Source organism: Pseudophryne corroboree, chromosome 3, assembly GCF_028390025.1.
Source record: "Pseudophryne corroboree isolate aPseCor3 chromosome 3, aPseCor3.hap2, whole genome shotgun sequence".
Lineage (NCBI taxonomy): Eukaryota > Metazoa > Chordata > Amphibia > Anura > Myobatrachidae > Pseudophryne > Pseudophryne corroboree.
This window is the reverse complement of record NC_086446.1, coordinates 58,903,612-58,928,502: the sequence shown is the minus strand read 5'-3', so window position 1 is coordinate 58,928,502 and position 24,891 is coordinate 58,903,612. Positions and strand designations below refer to the sequence as shown.

The following is a 24,891-nucleotide window of genomic DNA, read 5'->3' as shown; positions in this document are numbered from 1 at the left end:
TGATACTGGCATTAGCACATAGTCACAGATGTTCCTATGGCAACAGAAGCTAAAGCGGTCGCTGTAGCATAAGCCAATTTATTATAATCCCTTCTATTCATCTACACTCCTAATATACTGCTCGGTATGTCTAACATTAATCATGAGAGTGAGAGGACATGTTGGGTCAGTATCTAGCACAGTTTTGTTATGGGTAACTTCCCCACTTCTCCATCTCCCCCACTACCCTGGACAGTAAATAATGGTGATACCAGGTATGCTAGAAATGAGACATCCACATAGAATGGCAAGAGTCATCAGATACAGGGGGAGGTGTAGCAAGCCTTGGAGAGAGATAAAGTGGAAGAGATGCCCAAAGCTTCTAGATGTCACTTCTCTAACACAGTCTTTGAGATGAGAGAAACTGATTGGTTGGTTAAGGCAGATTCTTCACTTTATCTCTCTAAGGCTTGATACATCTCCCCTACCATCCAATAAATGTCTAGTCCTTGCAGAAAGAATAGTCTGCAGAGGTCAGAGGCTGGCATTAGAGCCACCTCAGTCATGGTCTTGTTGGAACTACACACCCCACACCCTGGGAGGATACACCAGTGAGTACTACTACTACTACTACTACTACTACTACTACTACTACTACTACTACTACTACTACTACTACTAATAATAACCTAAATAGAAGTAAGTAATATTTCTGTGATTTTGACTCGTGTTCCCTATGTGTTCTACTGAGGAGACAGATATGTAAATGCTAAGAGAAATCTTACGTAAGCTCCTGCAGGATACAGGCCGGGTGTCTCAGTCCCTCACACAGAAGCTTTATTCCAGAGTCCCCCAGATCATTCAGTGTCAGGTCCAGTCTGGTCAGAGAGCGGAGTGTAGTAATGACAGAGCAGAGATCATCACAGCAGGAGGAGGTTAGAAAACATCTAAATAACCTGATGAGAGATGAGGGATCTGGATTAGATAATTTCTTTTCTGCAGTGGGGTACACTGGGATTCCACAAGGAATACATTGGGGTGTAGAGTTGGATCTTGATCCGAGTCACCAACAGGCTAAACCTTTAACTGTTCCCAGGATGCATTGCACCGCCTCATCTATAACCCCGCCTCCAGGCACTGGACCTCTGTTTGTAAGTTGGTGCCTGCAGGTCGACTTACAGGTGGGGTTGCCCTAGGCAACCATGAAAAGAGCTTTTCTGAAGACTTCAAGGACCGCAGCACTGTTTAATGTCATTCTGACATTCTGTGCTGCGGCTCCATCACCTCCCCAAGCAGCGCGGCATACTCCCACGGCCTGGTTCCCGGGTACTTGCAGCGGAGGCGCTTCGGTCTTCAGGCACACCACCACTGACGCTCTCCTGGATCGCATGGCTGCACATCAGGGAGGAGGTAAGAGGGTCCCCCAAGTGGGACCCACCGGTAAATCGCAGGCCGTTGCGGTCCCAGGAGACGGACCGCGCCGCTGGTGTAGACACTACTGCACAGGGACACCACTATATCCACCAGAGCAGGGAGCACAGGTTGGATTTGCAAAAATCCCTCTCACATTGGCCCTCATTCCGAGTTGATCGTTCGCAAGGCGATTTTAGCAGAGTTGCTCACGCTAAGCCGCCGCCTACTGGGAGTGTATCTTAGCATCTTAAAATTGCGAACGATGTATTCGCAATATTGCGATTACAAACTACTTAGCAGTTTCAGAGTAGCTCCACACTTACTCGGCATCTGCGATCAGTTCAGTGCTTGTCGTTCCTGGTTTGACGTCACAAACACACCCAGCGTTCGCCCAGACACTCCTCCGTTTCCCCGGCCACTCCTGCGTTTTTTCCGGAAACGGTAGCGTTTTTCCCCGCACGCCCATAAAACGGCCTGTTTCCGCCCAGTAACACCCATTTCCTGTCAATCACACTACGATCGCCGGAGCGATGAAAAAGCAGTGAGTAAAAATACTATCTCCATTGTAAAATTACTTGGCGCAGTCGCAGTGCGAATATTGCGCATGCGTACTAAGCGGAATTTCACTGCGATGCGATGAAAAATACAGAGCGAACGACTCGGAATGAGGGCCATAGGCTCCACAGTAACCGGTGGCGAGGACCAGCAGGGGGGATAAGGCGTTGACCTGTAGCCCCTCCCCCCAGCTCTGAGCACCATCTACTTCTGGTGTTCCCACCTGGAGATGTCTCACACCCTCTCTCCCTCACTCCCTGACTGAGACTCTGGGCGCCATCTTTACATAAGTAGCTGAGACTGGTCTCAAGGACTGCAGGGCACTGTCACTGTAAAGCTGCCTGCTTCATCAGCGCTGTGCATTTACAGGCACTTAAGTATTCTACATGTCATATTAGACAGTGTAAGTTAAGAACAAGTGTACTGCTATCTGAATAATTAGTACAAGTATTCGGTGACATACATCCAGTAGTTACTGTGCATTGTTATATCTACATACATACATTTCTATATGTAGTTTTACTAGTCCAGTGCTGTTTTATTGTTTACCTGTAATAACTTCTGCATTGTACCTGTGACTGAGTGTGCCCCTGTAGCTGCTGTGTGGATTCCATTCTTGTGTATCACACTACTTGCTATCACTATATTCTGCACCCAGGGGGGCCAAGTGAGCCAGGGTCTCATATATATATATATATATATATATATATATATATATACACACACATACACACACACACATATACACATAAATAAATATATACACACATTATATATATATATATATATATACATACATATATACACACATCATATATATATATATATATATATACACACATATTTTTAAACCCTAGGTTGCAGATACACTACTGTGTTTATGAAATTGACACTGGGTGAATTATTCTTTCACTATTCATCACATTTGAAAAACGCTATCTATACTAGCACACCTGTTATTGTTGTCTTATAATATCATATTGTGGTTTTTTTAAATCTCCTCACGGTCCACCCACGGATTAACCGGGGAAGTAAGAAGATCGTGACCAGGAGAAGTTCCATCCATTCTACAGGCTTGAACACACATGAGATGCGGTACGCTTAATATTATTCGAGCTTCACTTGGAAATCACACAACACAGAAGGCGCCGGGTTCTACCACTCTTTCACATTTAATTCAACCGGACTTTGGAAATAGAGTCCACACAAGAGAACTTACCTAGCAGCCCCCCAAAATAGGGGATGTGTTTTTGAACTTTGAACGGGATTTATCATTATACTTACCTACAATAGTCTTGTTTTATTGGTAGCAGCGCTATTTGCACTACTGTCCATATATATATATATATACACACACACATACATACATACATACATACATACATATAGTGCTACACAGTATATACTGTTAGGTATTTTTACTGTGTGTTTCAGTCACCTTATAGTACTTTAATCCTCTGTTTGTGCCCTGTATTTACAAGTGATGTGCGGCAGGCACTTTTCATGTTTTGTGTTTTGGTTTTAGTACTAAATTCCAGCACGTGTTTTGGTTTTGGCTTGGTTTTGCCAAAACCACCCTTTCATGTTTTGGTTTTGGATCTGGATTATTTTTGGGAAAAAAAACATAAAAACAGCTAAAATCACATAATTTGGGGGTAATTTTGATCCTACGGTATTATTAACCTCAATAACATTCATTTTCCCTCATTTCCAGTCTATTCTGAACACCTCACAATATTGTTTTTAGGCCAAAAGGTTGCACCGAGGTGGCTGTATGACTAAGCTAAGTGACTCAAGTGTGCAGCACAAACACCTGGCCCATCTAGGAGTGGCACTGTAGTGTCAGACAGGATGGCAGATTTAAAAAAATAGGCCCCAAATAGCACATCATGCAAAGAAGTAAAAGAGGTGCAATGAGGTTGCTGTATGACTAAGCTAAGCGACACAAACTATTGGCCCATCTAGGAGTGGCACTGCTGTGTCAGACAGGAGGACAGAGATAAAAAAAAGCCCCAAACAGCACATCATGCAAAGATGCAAAAGAGGTGCAATCAGGTAGCTAAGAATCTCTACTAAATTATACACCTGGCGCCGTCATTAATCAAAGTTAGAGTAGCCAATCTCAAGGATTTGATACCAAATACCTCCAAAATACCAAACTAAACAAAGAATGAGACAGCGCTTCTCACTTTGATACAAACTTTATAAATAAAAATATATATACACATATACAATAATAACAATAAAATAGATACTGGCCAGTATAAAAACATTACCATCACATTATTTATAGTGTTAAGATGTTATATTAACACCTAAGGCTCCACACAAGGGCTCATCTCTCTCTAAACTAGGAGAATGATGTTAAATCTCAGTTCCTATGCGGTATGTCCCTTTAAATAACCTTTGATCCTGTTTTGCTATAATAATTATGTGTTAATATAAATTTTATGGAATCCAGTATGAAGGCACGTAGAGAGTCTGAGACGTCATCTTGCACCAAATATCTTTATATGTGCTTACAAGGCTAACATTTCCTTTGGAATTAACTGCACACTAAAGCTAAACGTGTTGATTTAACCCATACTAATCCATTATTAATGATCCAAAATGTGCTGGACTTTATGCTAATTTGCTTGGCTTTTGTGCTTTTAAATTCATACCTATTGGCTTTAAGAGAAAGTGCTTTTAACCAGGAAAGATTTGCATGCTGAACAAACCTGCTTATAGCAAAACAGGATCAAAGGTTATTTAAAGGGACATACCCCATAGGGACTGAGATTTAACATCATCCTCCTAGTTTAGAGAGAGATGAGCCCTTGTGTGGAGCATTAGGTGTAAATATAACATCTTAACACTATAAATACTGTGATGGTAATGTTTTGTTAATTTTGATAATGGTCGGTATCTATTTTATTGTTATTATTATATATGTGTGTATATGTATTTTTATATATAAAGTTTGTATCAATGAGGTAGCTGTATGACTAAGCTAAGCGACACAAGTGTGCAGCACAAACAACATGGGATGTGCTGGAATTTTCCCAGATGTAATTAGAGATGAGCGGGTTCGGTTTCTCTGAATCCGAACCCGCCAGAACTTCATGTTTTTTTTCACGGGTCCGAGCGACTCGGATCTTCCCGCCTTGCTCGGTTAACCCGAGCGCGCCCGAACGTCATCATGACGCTGTCGGATTCTCGCGAGGCTCGGATTCTATCGCGAGACTCGGATTCTATATAAGGAGCCCGCGTCGCCGCCATTTTCACACGTGCATTGAGATTGATAGGGAGAGGACGTGGCTGGCGTCCTCTCCGTTTAGAATTAGAATAGATTAGAGAGACACTTGATTTACTAATTTTGGGGAGCATTAGGAGTACTCAGTAGTGTACAGTGCAGAGTTTTGCTGATAGTGACCAGTGACCACCACTTTTATTTATAATCCGTTCTCTGCCTGAAAAAAGCGATACACAGCACACAGTGACTCAGTCACATACCATATCTGTGTGCACTGCTCAGGCTCAGGCCAGTGTGCTGCATCATCTATTATCTATATATAATATTATATATATCTGTCTGACTGCTCAGCTCACACAGCTTATAATTGTGGGGGAGACTGGGGAGCACTACTGCAGTGCCAGTTATAGGTTATAGCAGGAGCCAGGAGTACATAATATATTATATAGTGAGTGACCACCAGACACACAGTGCAGTTTATTTAATATATCCGTTCTCTGCCTGAAAAAAGTGATACACACAGTGACTCAGTCAGTCACATACCATATCTGTGTGCACTGCTCAGGCTCAGGCCAGTGTGCTGCATCATCTATATATATATTATATATCTGTCTGACTGCTCAGCTCACACAGCTTATAATTGTGGGGGAGACTGGGGAGCACTACTGCAGTGCCAGTTATAGGTTATAGCAGGAGCCAGGAGTACATAATATTATATTAAAATTAAACAGTGCACACTTTTGCTGCAGGAGTGCCACTGCCAGTGTGACTAGTGACCAGTGACCTGACCACCAGTATATAATATTAGTAGTATACTATCTCTTTATCAACCAGTCTATATTAGCAGCAGACACAGTACAGTGCGGTAGTTCACGGCTGTGGCTACCTCTGTGTCGGCACTCGGCAGCCCGTCCATAATTGTATGTACCACCTAACCGTGGTTTTTTTTTTCTTTCTTTATACATACATACTAGTTACGAGTATACTATCTCTTTATCAACCAGTCTATATATTAGCAGCAGACACAGTACAGTGCGGTAGTTCACGGATGTGGCTACCTCTGTGTCGGCACTCGGCAGCCCGTCCATAATTGTATATACCACCTAACCGTGTTTTTTTTTTCTTTCTTTATACATACATACTAGTTACGAGTATACTATCTCTTTATCAACCAGTCTATATATTAGCAGCAGACACAGTACAGTGCGGTAGTTCACGGCTGTGGCTACCTCTGTGTCGGCACTTGGCAGCCCGTCCATAATTGTATATACCACCTAACCGTGGTTTTTTTTTCTTTCTTTATACATACATACTAGTTACGAGTATACTATCTCTTTATCAACCAGTCTATATATTAGCAGCAGACACAGTACAGTGCGGTAGTTCACGGCTGTGGCTACCTCTGTGTCGGCACTCGGCAGCCCGTCCATAATTGTATATACCACCTAACCGTGGTTTTTTTTTCTTTCTTTATACATACATACTAGTTACGAGTATACTATCTCTTTATCAACCAGTCTATATATTAGCAGCAGACACAGTACAGTGCGGTAGTTCACGGCTGTGGCTACCTCTGTGTCGGCACTCGGCAGCCCGTCCATAATTGTATATACCACCTAACCGTGGTTTTTTTTTCTTTCTTTATACATACATACTAGTTACGAGTATACTATCTCTTTATCAACCAGTCTATATATTAGCAGCAGACACAGTACAGTGCGGTAGTTCACGGCTGTGGCTACCTCTGTGTCGGCACTCGGCAGCCCGTCCATAATTGTATATACCACCTAACCGTGGTTTTTTTTTCTTTCTTTATACATACATACTAGTTACGAGTATACTATCTCTTTATCAACCAGTCTATATATTAGCAGCAGACACAGTACAGTGCGGTAGTTCACGGCTGTGGCTACCTCTGTGTCGGCACTCGGCAGCCCGTCCATAATTGTATATACCACCTAACCGTGGTTTTTTTTTCTTTCTTTATACATACATACTAGTTACGAGTATACTATCTCTTTATCAACCAGTCTATATATTAGCAGCAGACACAGTACAGTGCGGTAGTTCACGGCTGTGGCTACCTCTGTGTCGGCACTCGGCAGCCCGTCCATAATTGTATATACCACCTAACCGTGGTTTTTTTTTCTTTCTTTATACATACATACTAGTTACGAGTATACTATCTCTTTATCAACCAGTCTATATATTAGCAGCAGACACAGTACAGTGCGGTAGTTCACGGCTGTGGCTACCTCTGTGTCGGCACTCGGCAGCCCGTCCATAATTGTATATACCACCTAACCGTGGTTTTTTTTTCTTTCTTTATACATACATACTAGTTACGAGTATACTATCTCTTTATCAACCAGTCTATATATTAGCAGCAGACACAGTACAGTGCGGTAGTTCACGGCTGTGGCTACCTCTGTGTCGGCACTCGGCAGCCCGTCCATAATTGTATATACCACCTAACCGTGGTTTTTTTTTCTTTCTTTATACATACATACTAGTTACGAGTATACTATCTCTTTATCAACCAGTCTATATATTAGCAGCAGACACAGTACAGTGCGGTAGTTCACGGCTGTGGCTACCTCTGTGTCGGCACTCGGCAGCCCGTCCATAATTGTATACTAGTATCCAATCCATCCATCTCCATTGTTTACCTGAGGTGCCTTTTAGTTGTGCCTATTAAAATATGGAGAACAAAAATGTTGAGGTTCCAAAATTAGGGAAAGATCAAGATCCACTTCCACCTCGTGCTGAAGCTGCTGCCACTAGTCATGGCCGAGACGATGAAATGCCAGCAACGTCGTCTGCCAAGGCCGATGCCCAATGGCATAGTACAGAGCATGTCAAAACCAAAACACCAAATATCAGTAAAAAAAGGACTCCAAAACCTAAAATAAAATTGTCGGAGGAGAAGCGTAAACTTGCCAATATGCCATTTACCACACGGAGTGGCAAGGAACGGCTGAGGCCCTGGCCTATGTTCATGGCTAGTGGTTCAGCTTCACATGAGGATGGAAGCACTCAGCCTCTCGCTAGAAAACTGAAAAGACTCAAGCTGGCAAAAGCACCGCAAAGAACTGTGCGTTCTTTGAAATCCCAAATCCACAAGGAGAGTCCAATTGTGTCGGTTGCGATGCCTGACCTTCCCAACACTGGACGTGAAGAGCATGCGCCTTCCACCATTTGCACGCCCCCTGCAAGTGCTGGAAGGAGCACCCGCAGTCCAGTTCCTGATAGTCAGATTGAAGATGTCAGTGTTGAAGTACACCAGGATGAGGAGGATATGGGTGTTGCTGGCGCTGGGGAGGAAATTGACCAGGAGGATTCTGATGGTGAGGTGGTTTGTTTAAGTCAGGCACCCGGGGAGACACCTGTTGTCCGTGGGAGGAATATGGCCGTTGACATGCCAGGTGAAAATACCAAAAAAATCAGCTCTTCGGTGTGGAGGTATTTCACCAGAAATGCGGACAACAGGTGTCAAGCCGTGTGTTCCCTTTGTCAAGCTGTAATAAGTAGGGGTAAGGACGTTAACCACCTCGGAACATCCTCCCTTATACGTCACCTGCAGCGCATTCATAATAAGTCAGTGACAAGTTCAAAAACTTTGGGTGACAGCGGAAGCAGTCCACTGACCAGTAAATCCCTTCCTCTTGTAACCAAGCTCACGCAAACCACCCCACCAACTCCCTTAGTGTCAATTTCCTCCTTCCCCAGGAATGCCAATAGTCCTGCAGGCCATGTCACTGGCAATTCTGACGAGTCCTCTCCTGCCTGGGATTCCTCCGATGCATCCTTGCGTGTAACGCCTACTGCTGCTGGCGCTGCTGTTGTTGCCGCTGGGAGTCGATGGTCATCCCAGAGGGGAAGTCGTAAGCCCACTTGTACTACTTCCAGTAAGCAATTGACTGTTCAACAGTCCTTTGCGAGGAAGATGAAATATCACAGCAGTCATCCTACTGCAAAGCGGATAACTGAGTCCTTGACAACTATGTTGGTGTTAGACGTGCGTCCGGTATCCGCCGTTAGTTCACAGGGAACTAGACAATTTATTGAGGCAGTGTGCCCCCGTTACCAAATACCATCTAGGTTCCACTTCTCTAGGCAGGCGATACCGAGAATGTACACGGACGTCAGAAAAAGACTCACCAGTGTCCTAAAAAATGCAGTTGTACCCAATGTCCACTTAACCACGGACATGTGGACAAGTGGAGCAGGGCAGGGTCAGGACTATATGACTGTGACAGCCCACTGGGTAGATGTATGGACTCCCGCCGCAAGAACAGCAGCGGCGGCACCAGTAGCAGCATCTCGCAAACGCCAACTCTTTCCTAGGCAGGCTACGCTTTGTATCACCGCTTTCCAGAATACGCACACAGCTGAAAACCTCTTACGGCAACTGAGGAAGATCATCGCAGAATGGCTTACCCCAATTGGACTCTCCTGTGGATGTGGCATCGGACAACGCCAGCAATATTGTGTGTGCATTAAATATGGGCAAATTCCAGCACGTCCCATGTTTTGCACATACCTTGAATTTGGTGGTGCAGAATTTTTTAAAAAACGACAGGGGCGTGCAAGAGATGCTGTCGGTGGCCAGAAAAATTGCGGGACACTTTCGGCGTACAGGCACCACGTACAGAAGACTGGAGCACCACCAAAAACTACTGAACCTGCCCTGCCATCATCTGAAGCAAGAAGTGGTAACGAGGTGGAATTCAACCCTCTATATGCTTCAGAGGTTGGAGGAGCAGCAAAAGGCCATTCAAGCCTATACAATTGAGCACGATATAGGAGATGGAATGCACCTGTCTCAAGTGCAGTGGAGAATGATTTCAACGTTGTGCAAGGTTCTGATGCCCTTTGAACTTGCCACACGTGAAGTCAGTTCAGACACTGCCAGCCTGAGTCAGGTCATTCCCCTCATCAGGCTTTTGCAGAAGAAGCTGGAGGCATTGAAGAAGGAGCTAAAAGGGAGCGATTCCGCTAGGCATGTGGGACTTGTGGATGCAGCCCTTAATTCGCTTAACAAGGATTCACGGGTGGTCAATCTGTTGAAATCAGAGCACTACATTTTGGCCACCGTGCTCGATCCTAGATTTAAAGCCTACCTTGGATCTCTCTTTCCGGCAGACACAGGTCTGCTGGGGTTGAAAGACCTGCTGGTGACAAAATTGTCAAGTCAAGCGGAACGCGACCTGTCAACATCTCCTCCTTCACATTCTCCCGCAACTGGGGGTGCGAGGAAAAGGCTCAGAATTCCGAGCCCACCCGCTGGCGGTGATGCAGGGCAGTCTGGAGCGACTGCTGATGCTGACATCTGGTCCGGACTGAAGGACCTGACAACGATTACGGACATGTCGTCTACTGTCACTGCATATGATTCTCTCAACATTGATAGAATGGTGGAGGATTATATGAGTGACCGCATCCAAGTAGGCACGTCACACAGTCCGTACTTATACTGGCAGGAAAAAGAGGCAATTTGGAGGCCCTTGCACAAACTGGCTTTATTCTACCTAAGTTGCCCTCCCACAAGTGTGTACTCCGAAAGAGTGTTTAGTGCCGCCGCTCACCTTGTCAGCAATCGGCGTACGAGGTTACATCCAGAAAATGTGGAGAAGATGATGTTCATTAAAATGAATTATAATCAATTCCTCCGCGGAGACATTGACCAGCAGCAATTGCCTCCACAAAGTACACAGGGAGCTGAGATGGTGGATTCCAGTGGGGACGAATTGATAATCTGTGAGGAGGGGGATGTACACGGTGATATATCGGAGGGTGAAGATGAGGTGGACATCTTGCCTCTGTAGAGCCAGTTTGTGCAAGGAGAGATTAATTGCTTCTTTTTTGGGGGGGGTCCAAACCAACCCGTCATATCAGTCACAGTCGTGTGGCAGACCCTGTCACTGAAATGATGGGTTGGTTAAAGTGTGCATGTCATGTTTTGTTTATACAACATAAGGGTGGGTGGGAGGGCCCAAGGACAATTCCATCTTGCACCTCTTTTTTCTTTTCTTTTTCTTTGCATCATGTGCTGATTGGGGAGGGTTTTTTTGGAAGGGACATCCTGCGTGACACTGCAGTGCCACTCCTAGATGGGCCCGGTGTTTGTGTCGGCCACTAGGGTCGCTAATCTTACTCACACAGTCAGCTACCTCATTGCGCCTCTTTTTTTCTTTGCGTCATGTGCTGTTTGGGGAGGGTTTTTTGGAAGGGACATCCTGCGTGACACTGCAGTGCCACTCCTAGATGGGCCCGGTGTTTGTGTCGGCCACTAGGGTCGCTAATCTTACTCACACAGCTACCTCATTGCGCCTCTTTTTTTCTTTGCGTCATGTGCTGTTTGGGGAGGGTTTTTTGGAAGGGACATCCTGCGTGACACTGCAGTGCCACTCCTAGATGGGCCCGGTGTTTGTGTCGGCCACTAGGGTCGCTAATCTTACTCACACAGCTACCTCATTGCGCCTCTTTTTTTCTTTGCGTCATGTGCTGTTTGGGGAGGGTTTTTTGGAAGGGACATCCTGCGTGACACTGCAGTGCCACTCCTAGATGGGCCCGGTGTTTGTGTCGGCCACTAGGGTCGCTAATCTTACTCACACAGCTACCTCATTGCGCCTCTTTTTTTCTTTGCGTCATGTGCTGTTTGGGGAGGGTTTTTTGGAAGGGCCATCCTGCGTGACACTGCAGTGCCACTCCTAGATGGGCCCGGTGTTTGTGTCGGCCACTAGGGTCGCTAATCTTACTCACACAGCTACCTCATTGCGCCTCTTTTTTTCTTTGCGTCATGTGCTGTTTGGGGAGGGTTTTTTGGAAGGGCCATCCTGCGTGACACTGCAGTGCCACTCCTAGATGGGCCCGGTGTTTGTGTCGGCCACTAGGGTCGCTAATCTTACTCACACAGCTACCTCATTGCGCCTCTTTTTTTCTTTGCGTCATGTGCTGTTTGGGGAGGGTTTTTTGGAAGGGACATCCTGCGTGACACTGCAGTGCCACTCCTAGATGGGCCCGGTGTTTGTGTCGGCCACTAGGGTCGCTTATCTTACTCACACAGCGACCTCGGTGCAAATTTTAGGACTAAAAATAATATTGTGAGGTGTGAGGTATTCAGAATAGACTGAAAATGAGTGTAAATTATGGTTTTTGAGGTTAATAATACTTTGGGATCAAAATGACCCCCAAATTCTATGATTTAAGCTGTTTTTTAGTGTTTTTTGAAAAAAACACCCGAATCCAAAACACACCCGAATCCGACAAAAAAAATTCGGTGAGGTTTTGCCAAAACGCGGTCGAACCCAAAACACGGCCGCGGAACCGAACCCAAAACCAAAACACAAAACCCGAAAAATTTCAGGCGCTCATCTCTAGATGTAATACATGCACAAAATTGGTGGCACAGGATAGCATACCCCTAAACCAAAGACACACGGCAAAGCCTGTAAAATTAATTTGGAGAAAAAAAAACTTATTTGAAGCTATTATAATAATATGCAGCACAGGTGACCACACCCCTACACCATGCAGGGTAAACCCTGTAAAAATTATTTGGATAATAATATATGTAATATATATAACCCTTTTATTTGGATTAAATAATATACAGTACAAGACACCACCACTGGACTGATGCAGCACAAAACAGCACCACTGGACTGGACTTATATGGCAGTACTCCTGGACTTATACGGCAGTACCCCATGACTTGTACGGCAGTGTCAGACAGGATGGCACTTTAAAAAACTAGTTCCCAAACAGCACATGATGCAAAGAAGAAAAAGAGGTGCAAGATGGAATTGTCCGTGGGCCTTCCCACCCACCCTTATGTTGTATAAACAGGACATGCACACTTTAACATACAAATCATTTCAGCAAAAGGTTGTGCCACACGACTGTGGGTGAAATTACTGGTTTGTTTGGGCCCCCACCAAAAAAGAAGTAACCAATCTCTCCTTGCACAAACTGGCTATACAGAGGCAAGATGTCAACCTCATCCTCATCCTCTGATTCCTCACCCCTTTCACTGTGTACATCCTCCTCATCACAGAGTATTAATTTGTCCCCACTGGAATCCACCATCACAAGTCCCTGTGTTCTTTCTGTAGACAATTGCTGGTAAAGATCTTCCCGGAGGAATTTATAATTAATTTTGATGAACATAATTTTCTATACATTTTGTGGAAGTAACCTCGTACACCGATCGCTGACAACGTTACCAGCTGCACTAAACACTCTTTCGGAGTACACACTGGAGGGGGGGCAATTTAGGTAAAATAAAGTCAGTTTGTGCAAGGGCATTCAAATTGCCTCTTTTTCCTGCCAGTATACGTACAGACTGTCTGACATGCCTACTTGTATGATGTCACTCATAAAATCCTCCACCATTCTTTCAATGGTGACAGAATCATATGCAGTGACAGTAGACATGTCAGTAATCGTTGGCAGCTCCTTCAGTCCTGACCAGATGTTAGCATTCGCTCCTGACTGCCCTGCTTCACCGCCAGCAGGTGGGCTTGGAAATCCTATCCATTTCCTCGCAGCCCCAGTTGTGGGAGAAAGTGAAGGAGGAGCTGTTGATGGGTCATGTTCCGCTTGAGTTTACAATTTTCTCACCAGCAGGTTTTTGAACCTCTGCAGACTTGTGTCTGCCATAAAGAGAGATACAACATAGGCTTTAAACCTATGATCAAGCACAGTGGCCAAAATGTAGTGATCTGATTTCAACAGATTGACCACCCATGAATCCTGGCAAAGCGAATGAAGGGCTCCATCCACAAGTCCCACATACTTTGCGGAATCGCTCCATCTTAGCTCCTACTTCAATTTATCCAGCTGCTTCTGCAAAAGCCTGATGAGGGGAATGACCTGACTCAAGCTGGCAGTGTCTGAACTGACTTCACGTGTGGCAAGTTCGAAGGGTTGGAAAAATTTGCACAAGACGTAACTCATTCTCCACTGCGCTTGAGTCAGGTGCATTCCCCCTCCTTTGCCTATATCGTAGATGGATGTATAGGCTTGAATGGCCTTTTGCTGCTCCTCCATCTTCTGAAGCATAGAGAGTGTTAAATTCCACCTCGTTACCACCTCTTGCTTCATGTGACGGCAGGGCAGGTTCATGCGTGTTTGAGTCTTCAACTGAATGCCGAAAGTGGCCCGCAATATTTGGGCCACTGACAGCATCTCCTGCATGCCCCTATCATTTTTAAAATAATTCTGCACCACCAAATTAATTGTATGTGCAAAACATGGGATGTGCTGAAATTTGCCCAGATGTAATGCACGCACAATATTGGTGGCGTTGTCCGATATCACAAATTCCCAGGAGTCAAATTGGGGTAAGCCATTCTGCGATAATGTCCCTCAGTTTCCGTAGAGGTTGTCAGCTGTGTGCCTCTTATGGAAAGCGGTGATACATAGCATAGCCTGCCTAGGAAGGAGTTGGCGTTTGCAAGACGCTGCTACTGGTCCCGCTGCTGTTGTTGTTGCGGGAGTCCATACATCTACCCAGTGGGCTGTCATAGTCATATAGTCCTTAGTCTGCCCTGTTCTACTTGTCCACATGTCTGTGGTTAAGTGGACAGTGGGTACAACTGCATTTTGTAGGACACTGAGGACACTTTTTCTGACGTCTCTGTACATTCTTGGTATCGCCTGCCTAGAGAAGTGGAACCTAGATGGGATTTGATACCGGGGACAAAGTACCTCAAACAATTCTCTAAGTCCCACTGGACTAATGGCAGATACCGGACGCATGTCTAACACCAACATAGCTGTCAAGGCCACAGTTATCCGCTTTGCAAAAGGATGACTGCTGTAATTTTTAATCTTCCTCACAAAGGACTGTTGGCCAGTCAGTTGCTTAGTACAAGTGGTCTTCCAACTTTCCCTTTGGGATGACGATCGACTCCCAGCAGCAACAACAGCAGTGGCAGCAACAGCAGGCGTACCACTCAAGGATCCTCCAAAGGAATTCCGGTTAGGAGAGGACTCCTCAGTCTTGACAGTGACATGGCCTGCAGGACTACTGATGTTACTGACTAAGGAGGAAGTTGACGTTGAGGAAGTTGGTGGTGTGGCTTGCAGGAGCTTGGGTTCAACAGGAAGAAGGGATTTAGGTGTCAGTGGAATGCTTACACTCTTACCCAAAGTTTCACAACTTGACACTGACTTCTGATGAATGCGCTGCAGTGATGTATAAGGGAGGATGTTCCTAGATGGTTAACATCCTTACCCCTACTTATTACAGATTGACAGAGGCAACACATGGCTTTACACCTGTTGTCCGTATTTGTGGAGAAATAATTCCACAACGAAGAGGTGGCAATTTTTCGTAATTTGCCCAGGCATCAAAATGGGCTTCCTTATCCCACGGACAACAGGTGTCTCCCCCCGGGCCTCATTTAAACAAACCAAATCACCATCAGAATACTCATCGACAACTTGCTCCTCAGCGCCAGCAACACCCATATCCTCATCCTGGTGTACTTCAACAGTGACATCTTAAATTTGAATATCGTAAACTGGACTGTGGGTGCTCCTTCCAGCACTTGCAGGGGGCATGCAAATGGTCGATTGAGCCTCCTCTTCCCGTCCAGTGTTGGGAAGGTCAGGCATCGCAACCGCCGACACACTTGGACTCTCCTTGGGGATTTGTGATACCATCTTAGAATGCACAGTTCTTTTCTGTACTTTTTCCAGCTTAACTCTTTTCATTTTTCTAGCGGTAGGATGAGGGCTTCCATCCTCATGTGAAGCTGAACCACTAGTCTGAACATAGGCCAGGGCCTTAGCCGTTCCTTGTCACTCCATGCCGTAAATTACATATTGGCAAGTTTATGTTTCTCCTCAGACCTTTTTACTGAAGTTTGGCTTTTTGGATTTTACATGCCCTCTACTATGACATTGGGCATCGGGCTTAGCAGACGACGTTGATGGCATTTCATCGTCTATGTCATGACTAGTGGCAGCAGCTTCAGCACTAGGAGGAAGTGGTTCTTGATCTTTCCCTATTTTATGTCACAAGGGAAAAGGGAGAGGGGGAAATCAGTTGCACAGGAAGAAAATGGAGAGATATACCCCTAGTATGAATGTAACAATAATTGGTCGTATTTTGTTATGGGGTGCTACCACAGATCATGTCATGATGTAGGATAAAGGAAAAAGAAAAAAGAAGAAAAAAGGATCTGTCTTCGGTGCACTAAGATATAAAATTTTACTTTTAATTATTTTGTATAAAATAGATGACACGTTATAATCTAATGTGTCCTACTAATAAACTGGTTTGCAAAATATTAAACTCACACATAACAAATGTGTGTAAATATGACAACACTGTGAACTATAGACATAAAAGAAAAAAATACAATAAACATAAATGAATTAAAAACTGAGCGTCTGTTTAGTGTCTGTCCTTTATAAGTCACTGTCTTAATATAAGTAACAGTTGCTCTATGTTAAGTTACAATTTCTATTAATATCGATACAATTGAGTTAGAGCTTTCACTTTAGTGCTTCTATAAAAGTTTTTTACATTATGCCCAGACTACTTGGGTTATAGATACAATTTATATGTCTAAATGTTTAGTAATATAATACAATAGTCCTGTGTGTTTCACAGTGTACTATGGACAGCTTAAACAGCCACCCTCAGTGGGTAGGTTTTATATCTATTTAGTTCCAAATATGATGTTCCATGTTACATATACAATATGATTTCTTTATGATTATACCTATCACTGTGATATAATGTGTGCTGCCTCCTTGAGCACAGTATCTAATACTTGACCTCTCACTTATAGTGTCAGGTTCTGATGCTACCAAATACAATATGAATACGCCTCTCACTTATATTGTCAGGAGTGTTAAGCTTCTAATGTATCGGATATATTGATATATTACCATCCACATGTGATATATCATTCAATTTTAGGTGTCCCCAATGTTCAATATTAAATATATAATAATTCCACTGCTATATACATGATGCCTGCTTGAGCACAAAAACTAATATTTAACCTCTCACTTATAGTGTCAGGTTTCTAAAATTAGCAGGTATGATATCAATTCACCTCTCACTTATAGTGTCAGGGGGTGGTCTTCAGTATACCGACTGACGGGATCCCGGCGCACAGTATACCGGCGCCGGGATCCCGAGAGCCGGCATACTGACACTTATTCTCCCTCGTGGGGTCCACGACCCCTGGAGGGAGAATAAAATAGTATGGCGCGTGTAGCGCGCCAGCATCCCCGCAAGGGGCACATTTGCGCTCGCCACACTGTCTGTAAGCCGGCGGTCTGGTTCCCGGCGCCGGTATGCTGGTCGCCGGGAGCCCGACCGCCGGCATATCGTAGTGAACCCGTGTCAGGTGTATTGGACTTATTTCATAGGATCCTATAATTATTTCCCATATCTTACCAATATTCAGTATTGGGTATGTGTTGATTCAACCTCTCACTTATTGTGTCAGGTTACTAGTATCCTGTCAAGCTGGCTTGAACTTTTTGTGGTAGAATTTTGCAAAGATCTTTATCGGTCAGCAGAACATGCCAAGGTTTCCGTAGGCTGCCTAAGATCAATCTCCATTCCATATTGAAAGTACCAATGAACCTAGGACCGTCCTCGTCTTGTTGTTGCTTCTTTGCCTGGTTGGGAATCAGTAGTGAATGTCTTGTTCTTTGATATGTCTGTTTCTTGGCCTCCCTTATGATTTTTCTGCTATATCCCCTCGTTTTGAATCTATCAGTGAGTTCGTTACACCATTCCCTAAAAGTTCGCGGGTTCGAGCAGTTCCTTTTCATATACAATAATACTTTAGCAACTCACACTGTTTATGTACCGATAAAACAGCGCATACAATAAGACTCATACTAAGCTCTCTCTGATAGAGATAAGACTTATTGAGCCAATGTATAGAAGTTCCATTGTTCATATAATGTATAGATGCTCATGAGCACATAACCTTATTTATTGGAAGTATAACCGCAGGAACACTCATTAAAATAACATATGTGTCGGAGTCAGACACCTGACAACAACAATAAGAGGTGAATTAACAGTATATCTGACTCTGTATAAATGAGTTATTATAGGACCATTTCCCATGTATACCAGCAACCTGACACTATAAGTGAGAGGTTAAATTATTATATACTGAAGACTGGATACTAGTAACCTGACACTATAAGTGAGAGGTTGAATCAACACGTACCCAATACTAAATATTGGTAAGATATGTGAAATAATTATAGGATCCTATGATATAAGTCCAATACACCTGACACTATAAGTGAGAGGTGAATTGATATCAAACCTGCTAATTTAATTTTAGAAACCTGACACTATAAGTGAGAGGTTAAATATTGTTTTTTGTGATCAAGCAGGCATCATGTATATAGCAGTGGAATTATTATATATTTAATATTGAACATTGGGGACACCTAAAATTGAATGATATATCACATGTGGATGGTAATATATCAATATATCTGATACATTCGAAGATTAACACTCCTGACACTATAAGTAAGAGGAGTATTCATATTGTAGCTGATAGCATCAGAACCTGCCACTATAAGTGAGAGGTCAAGTATTGGATACTGTGCTCAAGGAGGCAGCACACATTATATCACAGTGATAGGTATAATCATAAAGACATCATATTGTATATGTAACATGGAACATCATATTCCCTTCCCTCCCTTCCCTTCTCCTGTGCACTCTGGAATGCAAGATCAATCTGCAACAAGTTGCCAACTATCCACGACCTCTTCATCTCCCACTCTTTAACCTTCTCGCCATCACTGAAACCTGGCTCTCCTCCTCTGACACCACCTCCCTTGCTGCCCTCTCCAACGGAGGCCTCTCCTTCACCCACACGGTCAGACCTGATGGCCGCCAGGGTGGAGGCGTGGGCATCCTTCTCTCCCCAAACTGCACCTTTCGTTTCATCCCACCTGAGCCCTCCCTCACCTTCTCCACCTTTGAGGTCCACACTATCCGCCTCTTCTACCCCATTCACCTCCATGTGGCAGTGATATACCATCCCCCTGGCCGCTGTTCACCTTTCCTTGACAACTTTGTGCCTGGCTTCCCCACTTTCTCTCCTCCGACCTCCCCTCTATCATCCTCGGTGAATTTAACATCCCTATCGACCTCACTAATGCAGCTTCCTCTAACTTTCTTGCCCTTTCCACCTCCTTTGGACTTTCTCAAAGGTCCTCCACCCCTACTCACAATCTCGGCCACTCCCTCGACCTTGTCTTCACTCACCAATGTGATCTCTCTGATTTCACTAACTCTTCCTTCCCTCTCTTTGACCACCATCTGCTTTCTTTCTCCCTCTCATCTTCCCCTCTCCACTCCACGCTCAGACTCACCATCACCAGACGCAATCTCGGGTCTCTCAACCCCGCTATCCTGTCCTCCATCGAGACCTTCCTCTCTCCTCTTTCCACTATGACTTGTCCCAACCAGGCAGCCTACTTCTATAACTCTTCCCTTACTGCTGCTCTCGACTCTGTGGCCCCCCACTCCTCTGTCCCCCTCCGCTGCTCCAAACCCCAACCCTGGCACACCAAACTTACATGATACCTACAAAAATGTTCACGCTCCGCAGAACACTCCTGGAGAAGATCCCACTCTCTGGCATACTTCCTCTATTTCAAGTTTATCCTCTCCTCCTATAGCTCTGCTCTTTATCTCGCTAAGCAATCCTTTTTCCAAGCACTCATGTCTTCTCAGTCTTCCAATCCACCCTGACTCTTTGAAACTTTCAACACTCTCCTTTGCTTCCTCCTCCCTCCCTCACTGCCACTGACTTTGCCTCCTTCTTCATCTCCAAAATTGAGGATATTCAAAATTACATCTCCCCCCGTCACCCCTCTGCTGCCCTCCTGCTCCCACCATCGCTCCCCTACATCTATCCCACGCTGTCCTGCTTCCGTCCCACCTCAGACAAGGAAGTCCACTCCCTGATCTTATCCTCCCCCCTACAACCTGCCCCTTGGACCCCCTCCCCTCCCATCTTCTCTGCTCCCCCCCCTCCACTGCTTGCTCCCACCTTGCTCACCTCTTTAACCTATCGCTCTCTACTGGCATCTTTCCCTCACCATTCAAACATGCTCTGGTGTCCCCTATTCTCAAAAAAAACAACCTCGACCCTTCATCACTCACTAGCTACCGCCCCATCTCTCTTCTCCCTTTCGCCTCCAAACTACTTGAATGACTAGTCTATAGCCATCTCACAAGCTACCTCTCTGACCACTCCATCCTTGATCCACTACAATCTGGCTTTCGACCACTCCACTCCACCGAGACTGCCCTGGTGAAAGTCACTAATGACCTGCTTTCAGCCAAATCCAAGGGCCACTTCTCTCTGCTCATCCTTCTGGACCTCTCTGCTGCCTTTGACACCATGGATCACCCTCTCCTCCTCCGCACACTCCAAAACATTGGCCTCTCTAGCACCGTCCTTGACTGGTTTACCTCATACCTCACTAACCGCTCCATCTCCATGTCTGCCTCCGGAACCACCTCACACCCTTCCATCCTTCCTGTTGGTGTCCCTCAGGGTTCTGTCCTAGGCCCCCTTCAGTTCTCCCTGTACACCTCTTCCCTGGGTGCGCTCATTAACTCTTTTGGCCTTCAATACCACCTCTATGCTGATGACACACAACTCTACCTCTCCTCTCCTGATCTGTCCCCCTCTGTCCTCTCTCAGGTCTCCAGCTGCCTCTCTGCCATCTCCCCCTGGATGTCTGCATGCTCTGTGAAGCTCAACATGGACAAAATTGAACTTATTATCTTTCCCCCAGCCAGAGCAACACCCCCCACAAATATATCTATCACTGTTGACAATACTATCATCTCCCCCGTTCCCCAACTCCGCTGCCTGGGTGTCACTCTTGACTTCTCCCTCTCCTTTGCACCCTACATCCAAGCTCTGGCGCAATCTTGTCAGTTACAGCTACGCAACATTGCTCGCATCAGGCCATTTCTCTCCCAGAGTGCAACTAAACTTATCATCCATGCACTGGTCATCTCACGACTCGACTACTGCAATGTTCTCCTCACTGGCCTCACTTGCTCCCGCATTGCTCCCCTCCAATCTGTCCTCAACTCCGCAGCTAGGCTCATCTTCCTCTCCCGCCGCTCCACTTCTGCCACTCCCCTTCGACAAAATCTACATTGGCTCCCATTCCCCTACAGAATCCTCTTCAAACTCCTCACCCTCACATACAAGGCCATCTCTAATTCCTTCTCCCTACATCTCCAACCTCCTCTCCCTTCATACTCCCTCCCGCCCACTATGGTCGGCTGATGACCGACGCCTCTCCTCTGCCTTGGTCACTGCTTCCCATGCACGAGTTCAGGATTTTGCCCGTGCTGCACCCCTTCAGTGGAACGCGCTTCCCCGCTCCATTAGACTCTCCTCGACCTTGCAAAGCTTCAAACGGGCACTAAAAACCCACCTATTTATCAAAGCATACCCCTCCAATGTATTACCGAGTCCTTAGGCTGCTCCTCCACCTCCCAGCCCCATGCCTTGGACATCTCTCCTTTGCCTGCATACCGCCATCAGGCTTCCTCCTGCTTGCTTGCACCTCATGCCATCTGTCTGTCGCCCCTCCCGACTAGATTGTTAGCTCGTCAGAGCAGGGCCCTCTTTCCTCCTATTGTCTAACCCAAGGAGTCTGGGCATAATGCCAAAAACTTTTATTGAAGCACTAAAGTAACAGCTCTAACTCAATTGTATCAATATTAATAGAAATTGTAATTTAGCATAGAGCAACTGTTACATATATTAAGACGGGATCAGTATCAAATCCCGCTGGACGGGATCCCGACGGTCGAAATTTTGACACCGGAATCCCTACCACAGAATCCCAACAGGGCTGGTGAGTGGAGCGCAGCTCCTTGCGGGCTCGCTTTGCTCGCCACGCTGTGGGCACAGTGCCTCGCTACGCTTGGCACACTATTGTATTCTCCCTCTATGGGTGTCGTGGACACCCACGGAGGGAGAATATGTCGGGATTGTGGTGCGGGATTCCGACGACGGTATTTCGACCGCCGGGATCCCGTCCAGCGGGATATTGACCGCATCCCATTAAGACAGTGACTTATAAAGGACAGACACTAAACAGATGCTCAGTTTTTAATCAATTTATGTTTATTGTATTTTTTCTTTTTTGTCTATAGTTCACAGTGTTGTCATATTTACATATATTTGTTATTTGTGAGTTTAATATTTCGTAAACCAGTTTATTAGTAGGACACAGATTATAACGTGTCATCTATTTTATACAAAATAATTAAAAGTTACATTTTATATCTTAGTGTACCGAAGACTGATCCTTTTTTCTTCTTTTTTCTTTTTCCTTTATCCTATATCTTTCCCTATTTTATCCTCCAAATTTTTGTTCTCCATCATTTTTCTGGAGTTATATAACACAACATGCAGCACAGTAGAGCGTACCCCTACACCTCACAGGACAAACCCTGTAAAAATGTATTTGGATTAAATATTAATAACCCCTTTATTTGGAGTAAATATACAGCACAGGACAGCACCACTGAATTTATATGGCTGCACCACTGTACTGGATTTATATGGAATTATATGGATTTATATGGAATTATACGGAAGGACCCCAGGAATTATATGGCAGGATTACTGGAATTATAAAGCAGGATCACTGGAATTATAAGGCAGGATCACTGGAATGATATGGCAGGATCACTGGAATGATACGGCAGGATTACTGGAATTATACAGCAGGATTACTGGAATTATACGGCAGTACCACTGTAATTATTTGGCAGGATCACAGGAATTATACGGCAGGATTACTGGAATTATACGGCAGGTTTGCTGGAATTATACGGCAGGATTGCTGGAATTATACGGCAGGATAACTGTAATTATTCGGCAGGATCATGGTAATTATACAGCAGGATTGCTGGAATTATACGCCAGTACCACTGTAATCATATGGCAGGATTACTGGAATTATACGGCAGGTTTGCTGGAAATATACGGCAGGATAGCTGTAATTATACGGCAGGATTGCTGGAATTATACGCCCATACCACTGTAACTGTACGAAAGGATTACTGTAATTATACGGCAGGATTGCTGTAATTATATAGCAGGATCACTGGAATTACGGATAAGCATGTGGAGGGTTGCCTGAAGTCTATTTACTCCCTTACGGGTGCTGCACATAGACCCACTATTGCAGCCTCCTGGGCTGCGAAAGGAATTGAAGCATGGGCTCAGGCACTTGAGAATGAGCTGCTTCAGGATTGTTCAAACACTGCCAGACAATATCTGTCTTATATTACCACAGCCTCCCACTATATTCAGAAGGAGGCCTCTGAGCCAGGTATTATGGTGGCCAAGGCGTCTACAACATCCATCCTTGCTTGCCGGATTCTGTGGTTAAGGTCCTGGAAGGTAGACCTGGATTCCAAAAAGACCTTGGAGGTACTCCCTTTTAAGGGAGACATCCTTTTTGGGAGGATTTGAATAAAGATTGTGACTGACTTGGTGACTGCTAAGACTGCGTTTCTCCCAACTACTAATCCTTCTGCTCCGAAGGCTAAGAGTACTCTTTCGTTCCTTTCGACTTCCAGGGAAAGCAAAAGGTCAGGCTTACTCGAGACAGGCTCGTGCCTCCAATACCACTAAGCCCAAAACAATCTTGGGCAGCCCATCAGCCTGCTTCCAAACAAGACAAGCCTGCTGCACGACGGGGCGGGCCTCCCCCTGGGGGGCCCCAGGGTGGGAGGTTGACTTCTGCAGTTCACCCAGGCCTGGTTAAAGACCACTTCAGACACCTGGGTGCGAGAAGTTCTCTCTCACAGGTATGCAATCTCTTTCAAGAAATGCCCTCCTCGCCAGTTCTGCACGGTGGTTATCCCTGCGTACCCACTGAAAGCGCAAGCTCTCCACTTGGTTGTGCAATTCCTCTTGGACACAGGAGTGGTAGTGCCGGTACCTCTGTCCCAGTGCGGCCAGGGATACTATTCGACCCTGTTTCTAGTTCTGAAGCCAAATGAGTCCTTCCGGCCTATACTCAACCTCAAATCATTGAACAAATTTGTGAGAGTGTCCAAATTCCATATGGAAACTCTGCACTCTGGGGGTGATCCCGAGTTGGTCGCTCGTTAGCTGCTTTTAGCAACATTGCACACGCGAAGTATACGCCTACTGGTAGTGTATCTTAGCATAGCAGAATTGCAAACTAAGGGTTCGCTAATTTTCTCGTAGCGATTACTCCACAGTTTCAAAGTAGCTCCAGACTTACTCAGCCATAGCGATCAGCTCAATCCTTTTTGGTCCTTGTTTGACGTCACAAACATGCCCAGTGTTCGCCCCGCCACTCCTCCATTTCTGCAGACACTCCTGCGTTTTCAACTAGCATGCCTGCGTTTTTCCCAACACTCCCTGAAAACGGTCAGTTTCCGCCCAGAAACACCCACTTCCTGTCAATCACACTACGATCAGCAGAGCGATGGAAAAGCTTTGTTATGCCGTGAGTAAAATACCAAACTTTTGTGTAAAATAACTTGGCGCATGCGCACTGCGAACCATGCACATGCGCAATTGGTGAATCTTCGCACCATTGCGAAAATTTGTAACGAGCGAACAACTCGGAATCACCCCCTCTATTGTACTGGCCATGGAACCCAAAGA

The 24,891-nt window shown here is 45.2% G+C and overlaps 1 protein-coding gene across 2 annotated transcripts in view; it reads right to left on the bottom strand.

Moving 5' to 3' along the window:
* LOC135054721 (NACHT, LRR and PYD domains-containing protein 12-like) overlaps nucleotides 1-24,891 on the bottom strand; it is a 411,740-nt gene that overhangs the window by 222,771 nt on the left and 164,078 nt on the right. For both annotated transcript variants that reach the window (XM_063958010.1, XM_063958009.1), the window contains one exon: nucleotides 765-935. In XM_063958010.1, the coding sequence (XP_063814080.1) occupies nucleotides 765-935 (171 nt within the window). The remainder of the gene's footprint in view (nucleotides 1-764; nucleotides 936-24,891) is intronic.